The sequence below is a fragment of the Mchenga conophoros genome, linkage group LG7, assembly GCF_057382185.1.
Source record: "Mchenga conophoros isolate Kocher_MC1m ecotype Shallow Benthic linkage group LG7, M_conophoros_male_GT1.1, whole genome shotgun sequence".
Lineage (NCBI taxonomy): Eukaryota > Metazoa > Chordata > Actinopteri > Cichliformes > Cichlidae > Mchenga > Mchenga conophoros.
The window spans coordinates 48,350,015-48,362,517 of NC_140532.1; the positions used below are offsets into that span (position 1 = coordinate 48,350,015).

Below are 12,503 nucleotides of genomic sequence, written 5' to 3' on the forward strand. Positions count from 1 at the left end.
TGCTTTACAGTCTTTGTGCAGTTATTGCACTGTGCATGTGTATTTTTTGACTCATAAAAACAATGCATGTCTTGCAGGGGGCTGATCCAGAGCATGAAAGGTGACGCAAACATGTGTCCTTCAGGTAGGCCTCAACACGCTCACACACCCATATACAGGCTTCAGTTTTATAAAGTGGACAATGCTGTGTGATTTAAACTGTGACTCAGATGAAGTTATGCATAGATGAAGAGATTGTGACCGTAAGTCAGCCATAACTTTTGCATGCCATGTCAAACATTCATTTTGTTGTTGGTCGTTACTTATCGGTTTTCATCATTTGCAAATTCCCTTTGGCTGCTGTTTTTTTTTACAGCTTATCCATTACTCTTAGTTAACTGTTAACTTTTCTGCTGAAACCTGTTCAGGTCCACCCAGTTTATTTACACTTCTTGCCTACTGCAGTGTGTGGGTACTTGTACCTCGTGTTGGGAATTGTCCCCGTTAGACCAGACAGTATCTAAAACTCACAATTGTCTCTTTTGTTTGCTTATTTTTAGTGCCAGTTCTGTTTCGGAAGGACTACAGGCATGTGGCGGTGAAACTGGGGAGCTCTGCCGAGCTGCCGTGCCTGGTACATTCCAACCTGGCCCAGGTGATGTGGAAATCTAACGACTCGGTTCTCACCGAGGCCTCTCGCTTCCACCTCATAGCCGAAAACGGGCTCCTCATTTACAGCGTGGCTCCAGAGGACCAAGGGTACTATGAGTGCTGGTCCGTGGAGTGGTCTCCCGCTGCTGGCAGGAACTTCAGCCGCCTGCTGGCCGGATACACCCTGACTCTGGATCTTCTGCCCAGACCGCCGCACCAGGCGGGGCATGTCGTCACCACCACCCTTGGTGGCCACGATGCAGCTACCACGGGTGCAGCTGAAGGTAAAGTAGAGATGGAGAAAGCCGCACTAACTTCAGCCCTTGCCCCTCCCAGCTTCACAGCAGCAACAGTCCTACCACCCTCCCCTCCCCAAAGCGACGCGTCACTAACCCCGCCCCCCAGCAGCACAGTCAAGCTCCAGCCAAAGGTAAATCTTCTTCCCACTAATTCCAAAGGCCCCCATCCTGACAGTCGGGACCCCTCGGCAGAGTATTTGCAGCACAACAACACCGCTGCCCTCCTCTTCCTCTTCCTCCTGTTTTTCCTCCTCTTCATGGCTGCGCTGGTGTACAACTGCTACATGCAGTACCTTCCAGCTCCCTGCTTGAGGCTGCGGGCCACTCTACTTGGCAGCCACAAGAGCGCCCATCAGACCGAGTACAGGGCCTGTGAGGCAGGTTTAATAGAAACCTCTGCGATCGAGAAAATTAACATGGCCGAGCAGCCGACCCAGAACGGCAGCCAAACCACTCAAAACCTCCGGGCACTCCGTGACACAGGGTACGAAACTGAGCCGGAGTGCGGGAACGGTCGCGTCCCCTCTCTCAGTTTCGGAGAGGAAAGCCCCTCCAAGGAGAAACCTTTTGATGTGGACTGTGGATCTCAGGACATTCAGTATGCAGATGCAGATGCAGAAGCTTAACGCTAGCCACAAGAGACTTGATCCCTCCTCTCGGCACAGAGAGCGCAGGGGGCCGCGCTTTTTCTGCATTTGCAGCTTCTGTCCAGGGCACAACATTTTTGTAAGGCATGAGAATCCCGAGGCCCAGATCGGGCATTCCCGCTCGGTTGTAGAGTTTTAACTCCCGCTGTTTGATTTTAGGGCTAATGGTGATGGTGAAGCAAAAAAAAGAAGCAAAAAAACAACTGTATTCAAGGAAGCTGCAGCTCCTTCAGCTTAGCCCAGCAAGAAAAGCTATTACTTTTTTTGAATTTTTGTCAATTTTCTTTTTAAACATTCCAAATTGGAAACATTGTTTACCAAATTGGTAAGTTACTGTGATGCTTTCCAAAGTGCAGTCACATTTCTATATAGCCTGAGGGGGAGGGGGGGGGGGCATTTGAAGCATTTGCATCTCTTTACTTTTTTTTTTTTTTTTTTTTTTTAAAGCAGTGAATACTTCATTACACAGTGAATGCTTCAGTATTACATTGATTTCTCAGGGAAGAGTTGCTCAGTATATTGTAGCCTAGGTTAGCACAGCGTCACCACCCGGAGCATGTGGGCGTTAATCTCTCCCAGTGAACTGGCAGTAAGAGAAGGAGTCAAACTGTTTGTACCACTGTGTTTCCTGCGTGCAGACTCTCGTGTTTTATTAGTATTATTATTATTTTCCTTCCTGTGAAATCGACATTCCCCACACAGATACAACTCTGGTCGTCCTGTGTATTAACCCTTGTCGGAGATCTTTCCATATGTGGTCTGTTAATAATGTAAAAATGTACAGTGTGACATGATTAACAAAAAAGGGGGGCAACATCAGAAGTTATTTTTTTAATTGTAATTTTATAAAGCCTTCAGTTTTAGACAATTTTCAGAGAATTATTATTTATAATGAGTCACATCTGTGGTAACATTTTGTCTAACTAGTTGTGATCTTCATCTTTGTTGTTTTTACTTTTTTTTTTTTTTTTTTTTTTTAAATTTATTGCAGCTGATTTGAACTTTTTAGGCCATTCATTCGTCATCCCTTTGTCTGTTTGCATGCCAGCCCCTGTTTGAATTTCTTGTTTTTTCCTCAGTACTTTTTCTTCCGTCACTCCCTCTCACAGCCTCCTCTCCTGTCGCCACTTCATCTTCCCTGTCCTCTTCTGGAGGTAGCACTCCCTCTGCACTCCCTTCCTCCTTTCCCCATTCCTCTTCTCCCTCCTCCACGAAGCCCCATAACGCGGAGGCTCGGGAGGCCGAAGTGAGACTATTGCCTCCCCTGCTGAAGGACCAGGCCTGGGGGGTTCACGCGCAGGAGGCCTTCCTTCTCTTCTGCCTCGCCCTGGGTGAGTGGTGCATGTGACGTAGGCTGAGCTCACACCCCAGAATCTAAATCCTTCAGAAATTTCTTCCTTTCGCTTTTTAACCCATCACTCTCGCACATTCACTCTCCTCTCCTGCATCTCGCATGTTGGCAAACATCAGCTAACTGGGAGTGAGTGCGAGCATGTCAGAGTTCCTGTTTGTGTGTAACAAGTGATCCTCCCTGCTTTTTTTTTCTGTTTGTGGGAACGATTGACCTCCATTTTTAAGAGTATTTCATTAAAAAAACAAAGCAAACGTGAATGTTTAAAAAGATTAAGCTGGGATTCATTAAGCTGGAAAACTCAGTGATCGGGTCCAGTGACCACACTCTGACGGACGGACAGATCCTCCTTATCCAGGATATTAAGAATCTTTCCTCAAAACAAAGTTTAGTGGGTTCACTTTTCTTTATCCAGATCATTTTTGTGCCTGTAAACAAATGTAAATATATTTGTATATATGGGGAAAAAATACAATTTGACAATGTACATAAAACTAGGTGACGTAATGGGGCTGTGGTTCTTGGTAGGGAGGCAAAATAAAAATGTAAAACGTTTGCAACCCTTGTTTGTTTTTCTTTCTTTCTTTTTTTTTAAACTATCATCATCCGTTGTATTTTCAAAAGATAAGGGCTCCATAGAGAGGACAGATACATACTAATTAGAAAATGTTTGCCTATCAGACCTGAGATCAGGCAGCATGCATGCTCACTGATTGATGACCACAGGTGGACCAACCAAAGGCAAGTATTTCATGCATGTCTCAGTGGTGCCTTAAACATCAGAGGTCAACATCAATTCTGTCCCACAGGTCCCAGTGATGTCCACATTCACTGGCTAGTAAACGGGCACAGTCTGGACACCCCCATAAAGGAGTACCGTCGGCCGCTTGGTCAGAGGGAGGTTTTAGTGAGCAGCTGGCTCCAAGAGGGGCCGCTGATCAAGGACGCACGGTATAACTGTGTTGCTGAGGCCAGCACAGGAAATGACGTGTCTGAAGTTGACCTCCGGCTCTCTATTGGAGGTATCAGGTGGAAAATATTGACTATAGTCCTGCATGCAGAATGGAATTGGGAGTGTTCTGGACTGGCTGTTTCCATTGGCAGAGATGGATAATTGCACTGGTTTATTTCCATAAAGCGTGTTGTTGTTCGACAGATGAAGAGAACATTCCAACCCGAGATTTGAGCCAGTGGAGAGGTGCGCTCGCAGAGCACGAGCAACTGCTAAAGAGATGGGAAAAGGCCTGGGTAGGTCTGAGTGTGCTGTCTTCTCCGGTCAGTCGCCTGGATTGTGTTTGTGTCACGTGCGTCGGTTTTAACCTGCTCTGCATGTTCAGCTTTAGGCTGCCAGGCTGTTTTCGTCAAGAGTACTGGAGAAGTGCAAAGTCCAGGTTTTTATAGCAGCAATAACACGAAACGAGGGATGCGAAGAAAGAGCTAGTTCAAACGAAATGAGGGTCTGATTTAAGGGCTTTGAAGCTTTGAAGTGCACTTGTTTAAATACACCAATCATTAACCTGACTACAGCTTTAAATGCCTTTAACGTCATGTATCTAACGGTGTTGTACGAATCGCATGTTCTTTTAACCATATTTTGTAAATTGCATGAGTAACTAAAAGCTTATGTTCCTTTTAGAGAAGCTGCTAATGAGATTCCTCCTTCAATACAGGCACGTGTGAGTCTTGTGACATTTAACTAAATTTCCTAAATTTCTTGATGTTGCTGAATTTACTGGACATTTTTGACTAATATCTAACTAATATCAGTCTGTCTTCCTAGAGAGAAAACAATACCTGTAGGTCACGAATGGGTTAACTTAAGTATCGCCTGATTAAAAGCAGTGCATTGGTTATTACAGAATTTTAAAGTCAATGACTCAGTACTTTTCTCGTGGCTTTAAAATGGGGGAAATAATTATTTGATCTCTTGCTTAATTTGTAAGTTTGCTCATTTACAAATAAATGAAAGTGTCATATTTTTATGGCAGTTTAATTTTAATGGAGGCAAGTAATAAGTCATGATTTGCTTGGGGATCAAATACTTCTTTTACATTATATATGTGTCTTTTCTGGGTTTTTGGTTAATAGTCTGCCTCCATTAAAATTATACTACTATAAAACTTAGACTGTTACCTTCGTTGGACGTGAGCAGGGGATCAAACAATTATTTCCCCATCTGCATGTGCAGTTGTTGAAATGCATCAGTACTACTCCCAGCATTTCTCTTGTGTAATTAAATCGCACTGCTTGCGTAGTACAGCTGTGTTTTTTCCCGCTTTAGGAAAGCTGTGATGACCACAGAGCTCTGTGAAGAGTTGACTTGGCTGAATCTGGTTGCGAACATGGTCCTCCATCCAGGTGGACCACACCTTTGACACTGAAACTGTCAAAAAAACAACAATGCCACTTCTTAGATAGGAGTTTGGGGGACCATGAAGCAACACATTTACAATCTGCCTCCTGCAGGGGTAAGGGCAGTTGGGGGGGTTGGGGTCACCTATATGCAGTGATAATGTGGGAGTCTCCGACCAAACTCTGCAAGGAGATGAAGCTCATCAATCTGAGAACACGTGGGCTGCCTTTGTACCAAAAATACATTTCTGTCAAACGTCCTGAGAGCAGTGCTTGTAAGGAATGTTTCGCATTTTTAAAGAGATGGAACATGTCAAATGTTTATTGTGAGATTCATTTTAAGATGTTTGCACCTTCGCTGGCTTCAGAAGCTTCTGTCAAGTCCATCATAGCTACTTGGAATTTGTATAATCTTGAGTGAAAATGTCTTTAATCATCGAGCCCAAAACCCAATTCGTAGGATTTGATGGCAGGAATCGGGCCTGTAGCTCTCTTTTAACAACATGCCATCAAAATGCAAAATTTATCTTAAAAGAAATGCAGTTCAGCCCAAGTATGGAAACTTTTGTCACACTCACTGCTTTTCATCTGTTATTTTCTTCACATTAAAACTGTGACTACATATTTGACGCTGTAGCAGAAATAAACTATTTAAATGCTGTCGCTTACGTCATGATGCCTTCAAGTTTAACACATTCTAGTGTTTAAATTACATGTGAACAGATGGTAAATATAATCAAGAATTTTCTTTGAAAATCATGTATAGTTAATGCCTTTACTGAAATCTAATTAAAAAAAAGAGTTTTACCGGTAAGCTGATTTTGACACTTGTGCCTCAGATTTGTAGACTTACAGCAGTTTATCTTAAATTGTTTTTAATTTGGTTCTCCGTTAAGTTTCTTTTAATGTATGAGAGGAAGCCACATGTGGCTTCCTAAGGCACATTTCTGTATTTCAGCACAACACTGGTTTCATGGTGGTGTTTAGTGGAGCTACACCACCCTCTTGTGACCACTTACAGGAACATAACCCAAAAACAGGAGGTGGTTAGCAGGTTGTTTATTACTGTAAAGGTCAGAGCATGACAATTAAACAAATGTAACTGAACACACAGAGAGACTGACACCAGATTTGACCATCTCTAATTAATTTATAAATTCGGTTTGAAGTCAAAGAAGATTTCTTCCTCCTTTCTCCGCACAAAACAAAAAAAGGCAAACAAATCAGAGGGATTACATCAAAAAGCTGAGAAATTCACATGCTGCAGTGAGCAGCCAGACAGTATACACTTAATAATCTTAAATAAAAGATCACAGGAGGACTCTTCCAGTAGTGCGAGGGTGGGGTCTTGTGTCATTGCTTCGGAGGTAGAGGTCTTCTGAACAGAAGGATGTGTGGCTCTAGGAGAACAATAGCAGACAAATATACAAACAGGTTAGTGACCTGAGGCCTGATCATTGTGTGTTTTAAAGGCCTATTACCAGAATGATGTGCTACACTGTAGTTACAGCCAAAGTCCTACGACTCTGCAGCCATTCTGGTGATGCATCTTGGCATCTGGGCCTGCATTTAAATGAACTGGGAGAAAACCATTACTTTTGCTTTACTAGTCATCCAGACATAACAGTGCACGAATAGCATCAAAAATCAACTCCAACTTACAAGAGCTTTTAAGAACATAATGGATTTGCAGCCAAGTCCAGGTTGCCAACATTTCAGCAGCTCAAAAGCAAGCCAATAACATATTACATGCAGATTACCTGGTTCATGTATCATATAGTGGATCCATCCCTGGGACTGTTGCACTCCCAGCTGTCTCCACTCGTCTTCAGACATCAGGTGGGATTTTGGGATATATTTAGTCATCTCCCGAGGCAGAACAACATGTCTAGTGATGAGAACAAACGATTGTTAATAGTGGAGTGTAAATATCTTGTAAGGTTTGATGCAACTATCCTGTTGGACGACACCAGTTATCTGAGATATGATTTAAACTACAACCATGCAAAGTGTCAACTGGATCTTGCAGTTGTGATGTTATGTTGATAAAAACTGTCCAGAGACAGATATGTAGACAACATACTCAAAGTCTCTTAGGGAGTTCCTGCTATACAGGAGTCTCCAGGAACAATGTTTCATCACGACTTTAAAAGTAAAATGCAGCCGAAAGTCATATGTGAATTGTCTACAGAAAAAAAAACACATACAGATCGATACACAGGTGCCAAATTAAAGGAAACCGCTATATTTAAGCCATTGAGTGGCTTGCTATGCTGTGCAGAGGATCTTGCAGGCGTGCCTTGAGTCCATGTATTCCTTTGCAGGGACAGGTCAAGCAGTGCAAATCAATACAAAGTTGGCCTGAGGGGTCTTAAACGTATCTACTGTGATGGGGGTGGCAAAGATATTAACTTGCTTTCAAAAATCTTAATATAAAAAATGGTCACATTTGCCAACATACCAAGATGACAAAGCTCTGCTCATTTAAACCTCAGATGTTTCAGTGACTATAATCCGACTGACTTCTTGTATTTGTATTGTTATACCCATTATGAACTTCCAAAATCTTCCCCCTTGACAAATACATTTCATAAAAAAATAATTTAAAAGCCTAAAACTAGCAATGAAATTGATTAAAAGCTAAAAACTTTAACCCCCCCCCCCCAAAAAAAAGAAGAAACGAGAAAATTCATACTGGAAATTAACTGAAGCAATACTGAAAATGTGAACTAACTCAGGGTGGTCGCTTCCTTTCAAGGAGCACTGGAGCTGTTCTGGCGACACCTGGCGGTCAGACTTTCACTTTACAGCCACTAAAAGTTTGTCACCGTAATGGTGGTGTTCCCATTGAACGGCAACATTCAATGGGATTATTATTCTACTATTACACCTCCACCAAAAAAAAAAAAAAAAAAAAAAAAAATTATATATATATATATATATATATATATATATATATATATATACATTCATTCCCCAGGGTTTGAGGTGTGGGGATTTTTGCTGCTCAGCCATTTTAGGCTGATTTAAGAAATTCACACTGAAATATTAAAATTGACAGAAAAAAAAACTATCCTTTGGCAAATTTGGTTATATTCCACTGAACACAGTGGAAATGGCATGCATTTAAAACATGAAAGTGGCACAAAAAGGGCCCAGGATAGCCGGAGGGATATATATATATATATATATATATTTTTTTTTTAAATCGCACTATCATGCAAAACTAGCATGACAAAGCTTAAACTTTGAAACCACCTCGTGTCGGTTGTCTACGTTTAATTTTTGGTAGAAAATATCCACTGAAGACGTCTTCTCTTTGTTGCTAATCTTTAGTTGACGTTACTAAAGTTAAACATGCGAACCAATAATGCTCACCTGTACTCGTAATGGTCGTCACTGTACCTGTTGGAATAGTAGATCTGGTTCCGAGACATATTTACAGAAAAAAAAAAAATCAGGTTAATTATTAGAAAAGTTTTACGAGAAACTGGGGTTGTAGAATAACAACAAGTGCCCACCTGTAGCTCATTCCGTGCAGATTGCTCAAAGGTATTGATTGGACGACTTCTGTCATGTGACCAGAATTTCCCTCTTTATCGTAGTTCTCGAGCCGTCATCAAAGTACAGGTGAGTGTCTTAAGTTGTTTTCAGCCCTCTTTTGCAGTAGTTGTTCATCTTCACACAAAATAGAAACACAATATATCTCACCTGTTTAAATATGCATCGCAACACTAAAATACACTACTGTGTTATTCCTGATGAGGATGGTTAAAATAAAATACTGTGTACTACTAGTTTCCTTAAAGCCTTATGAATTATCATCAGATAAAATTTTTATTTTCATTTCATCATAAGCAAGTGTGGCCAAATTTATACAAGATGACGTTTTGGCAGTTTGCTAGTGTGGAGTTTTCAGGTGTGAAGATTTACATCTCAGACTCTACAGGCCTCAGTTAGCATGTTAAATTCATCCAGTCACTTCTGCTTATCCTTATCAGGGTCACAGGTGGCTGGAGCATATCCCAGCTATCATAGGGCGGGTGGGGTACACCCTGGATGGATCGCCAGTCTGTTGCAGGGCTAACATAATCTACAGCAGAATGACTCAAAAACAAAGGAATCAACATATTGCAATAGCCCAAGGCCCAGACCTCAGCCTGGTTGAAATGTTGTGGCAGGAGCTTTAGAGAGCTGTGCATAGGCAAATAACCAAAAACCTTGATGATGAGAAGCAATGCTGTAAAGAAGTGTTGCGTGTTCTTTTTATCTAAGGTAAAAGAGGGTTTCAGTCCCTGCATATGGATCTCTTTCCCGTTAGAAAACCACAGTCTGCAACAGTTTGCTGTGGCCAGCTTCTGGAAGAGAGATGACCCCAACTAATAGTACACATATTTATAAAGGAGAATATGTTTCTATCTGATCGGTCAAAAACCATTGAGAAGGGCCGCAATTTGGACTTTAGCTCCTCTTATTGGCACCCTTCTTCTTCTCCATCAGGTACAGCTTCACCTAGGGATCACACTCTCTCTCTCTCTCTCTCTCTCTCTCTCTCTCTCTCTCTCTCTCTCTCTCTCTCTCTCTCTCTCTCTCTCTCTCTCTCACACACACACACACACACACACACACACACACACACACACACACACACACACACACACACACACACACACACACACACACACACACTGGCCTGCCTCTTCCTAACCTGTAATCTAGTTTCATAGCCTGTGGCAGCATCTATCTGTGAGAGCTATTGTTTCTTGACCTTGCTCTGGTTCACTCCCGCATTCCTGCACACCGCCTTCCACAAAGTCTGCACAAACAACTCTCAAACCATCATCATCAATTAATGGTTTCTGAAATGGAAAAACTAAAAAAATGGTTTGATGTAAACAAATTATCTTTGAACTTGACAAAAACGAAATTTATGATTTTTGGAAATCGGGTAAGAGAGGATGAAGTAATTCTATCCATTGGTGGAGTTCCGATTGAGAGAGTTACTGAACTCATCTCATATTGAATATGTTAGAATAAGGATGGTTAAAAATATTTATATTCTGGGTAATGTCAGAGATATATTAGATTATAAGGCAGTGCATATTTTATATTTCTCACTAATTTCCCCCTATCTCAGTTATTGTGCTGAGGTGTGGGGGAATACATACGTGACTTATATACACTCAACAAAAATATAAACGCAGCACCTTTGTTACTGCTCCCATTCCCCATGGGATGGACGTAGAGACCTAAAATTCATTCCAGATACACAATATAACCATCCCTCCCAAACAGTGGTCACAAATCAGTCCAAATGTGTGGTAGTGGGCACATCTGCTATATTGAGATAATCCATCCCACCTCACAGGTGTGCCACATCAGGATGCTGATCTGACATCATGAGTAGTGCACAGGTGTACCTCAGACTGCCCACAACAAAAGGCCACCCTGGAATGTGCAGTTTTTTGCGCTATTGGGGGTCTGGGGACCCAGAACCGGTCAGTATCTGGTGTGACCACCATTTGCCTCATGCAGTGCAACACATCGTTGCATGGAGTCTATCAGATTGTCAATTGTGGCCTGTGGAATGTTGGTCCACTCCACTTCAATGGCTGTGCGAGGTTGTTGGATATTCGTGGGAACTGGTACACGCTGTCGTATACGCCGGTCAAGCACATCCCGAACATGCTCAATGGGTGACATGTCCGGTGAGTATGCTGGCCATGCAAGAACTGGGACATTCTCAGCTGCCATCTGCCCTGAACAATGTGAACCATGATTCATCCGTGAAGCGCACACCTCTCCAACGTGCCAGACGCCATCGAATGTGAGCATTTGCCCACACAAGTCTGTTACGGCGACGAGCTGGAGTCAGGTCAAGACCCCGATGAGGACGACGGGCATGCAGTTGAGCGTCCCTGAGACGGTTTCTGACAGTTTGTGCAGAAATTGTTTGGTTGTGCAAACCAATTGTTCCAGCAGCTGTCTGGGTGGCTGGTCTCAGACGATCTTGGAGGTGAACCTGCTGGATGTGGAGGTCCTGGGCTGGTGTGGTTACACGAGGTCTGCGGTTGTGAGGCCGGTTGGATGTGCTGCCATATTCTCTGAAACGCCTGTGGAGACGGCTTATGGTTGAGAAATGAACATTCAATGCACGGGCGACAGATCTGGTTGACATTCCTGCTGTCAGCATGCCAGTTGCACGCTCCCTCATTGCTTGTGGCATCTGTGGCATTTTGCTGTGAGATAAAACTGCACATTCCAGGGTGGCCTTTTGTTGTGGGCAGTCTGAGGTACACCTGTGCACTACTCATGATGTCAGATCAGCATCCTGATGTGGCACACCTGTGAGGTGGGATGGATTATCTCAATATAGCAGATGTGCCCACTACCACACATTTGGACTGATTTGTGACCACTGTTTGGGAGGGATGGTTATATTGTGTATCTGGAATGAATTTTAGGTCTCTACGTCCATCCCATGGGGAATGGGAGCAGTAACAAAGGTGTTGCGTTTATATTTTTGTTGAATGTACATCCTCTATACTTGCTACAGAAGAAAGTGATATGAATGGTTCATAATGTTAAATATAGAGAACATACAAATAATTTGTTTATAAAATCGAAATTGTTGAAATTTGAAGACTTAGTGAAATTACAGACATTATTATTCACGTGCAAGGCAAAAAATAACACATGTTTGTATTGTGTTCAGGAAGTGGGGACAGTAGAAGAAAGTTTGACTTTAAGTTTGCTAAGACCACACAAAGGCAAATGTGCCCGACAGTTAAAGGTATAAGAATATGGGATTCTCTTGAAGATAATCTCAAGAGTTGTACAAACATGCACCGTTTTAAAATGTGTTACATACTTAAAAGGATAAATCAGTATGAAGAACATGAAAGTAATTAGGGCTAAATGTGGAAGAAAAAAAATTTCATTGCCATTTAATGCTGTATATGGCTGATTATATTGATTTGTTGTTTAGTTTTGCATTGTTACATAAAGATACATGTTAGAGGGTTTTTTGGGGGGTATTGGCGCCCTCTTGTAAGAATATTTGGATTGCAGATAGGGGGCAGGTGCTAACAAAAATTTATTCTTCTTCCTGCTCCTTTTCACCCATGGGTGCAGTGTCATATTAATGGGAAGGAGGTTCTGTATGTAGGAAAAGAAACACTGTTGAACCATGTGTGAAATAAATAAAATAAATGAAATGTGAAT

At 42.2% G+C, this 12,503-nt stretch overlaps 2 protein-coding genes across 6 annotated transcripts in view; one reads left to right on the plus strand and one right to left on the minus strand.

Annotated features, from left to right (window-relative positions):
- Window positions 1–7,959, plus strand: part of sema4d (sema domain, immunoglobulin domain (Ig), transmembrane domain (TM) and short cytoplasmic domain, (semaphorin) 4D) — a 43,097-nt gene extending 35,138 nt beyond the window's left edge. For 3 of the 5 annotated variants that reach the window (XM_085279802.1, XM_085279801.1, XM_085279799.1), the window contains 5 exons: window positions 78–124; window positions 540–914; window positions 2,686–2,907; window positions 3,737–3,949; window positions 4,084–4,593. In XM_085279802.1, coding sequence (XP_085135928.1) covers window positions 78–124; window positions 540–914; window positions 2,686–2,907; window positions 3,737–3,949; window positions 4,084–4,328 — 1,102 coding nt within the window. In that variant the 3' untranslated portion in view covers window positions 4,329–4,593. Of the gene's footprint in view, window positions 1–77; window positions 125–539; window positions 1,962–2,685; window positions 2,908–3,736; window positions 3,950–4,083; window positions 4,594–5,208 lie in introns of those variants that run through there. The other 2 variants (XM_085279803.1, XM_085279800.1) reach the window with 2 other exon arrangements.
- Window positions 6,323–8,790, minus strand: LOC146570954 (cyclin-dependent kinases regulatory subunit 2). The gene is made up of 3 exons (XM_085279806.1): window positions 8,658–8,790; window positions 7,040–7,167; window positions 6,323–6,679 (listed from the first exon to the last, which is right to left on the minus strand). The coding sequence occupies exons 1-3, from the start codon at window positions 8,714–8,716 to the stop codon at window positions 6,633–6,635; spliced, it is 234 nt and encodes a 77-aa protein (XP_085135932.1). The 5' UTR covers window positions 8,717–8,790; the 3' UTR covers window positions 6,323–6,632.
- Between the last annotated feature and the right edge of the window lie 3,713 nt (window positions 8,791–12,503).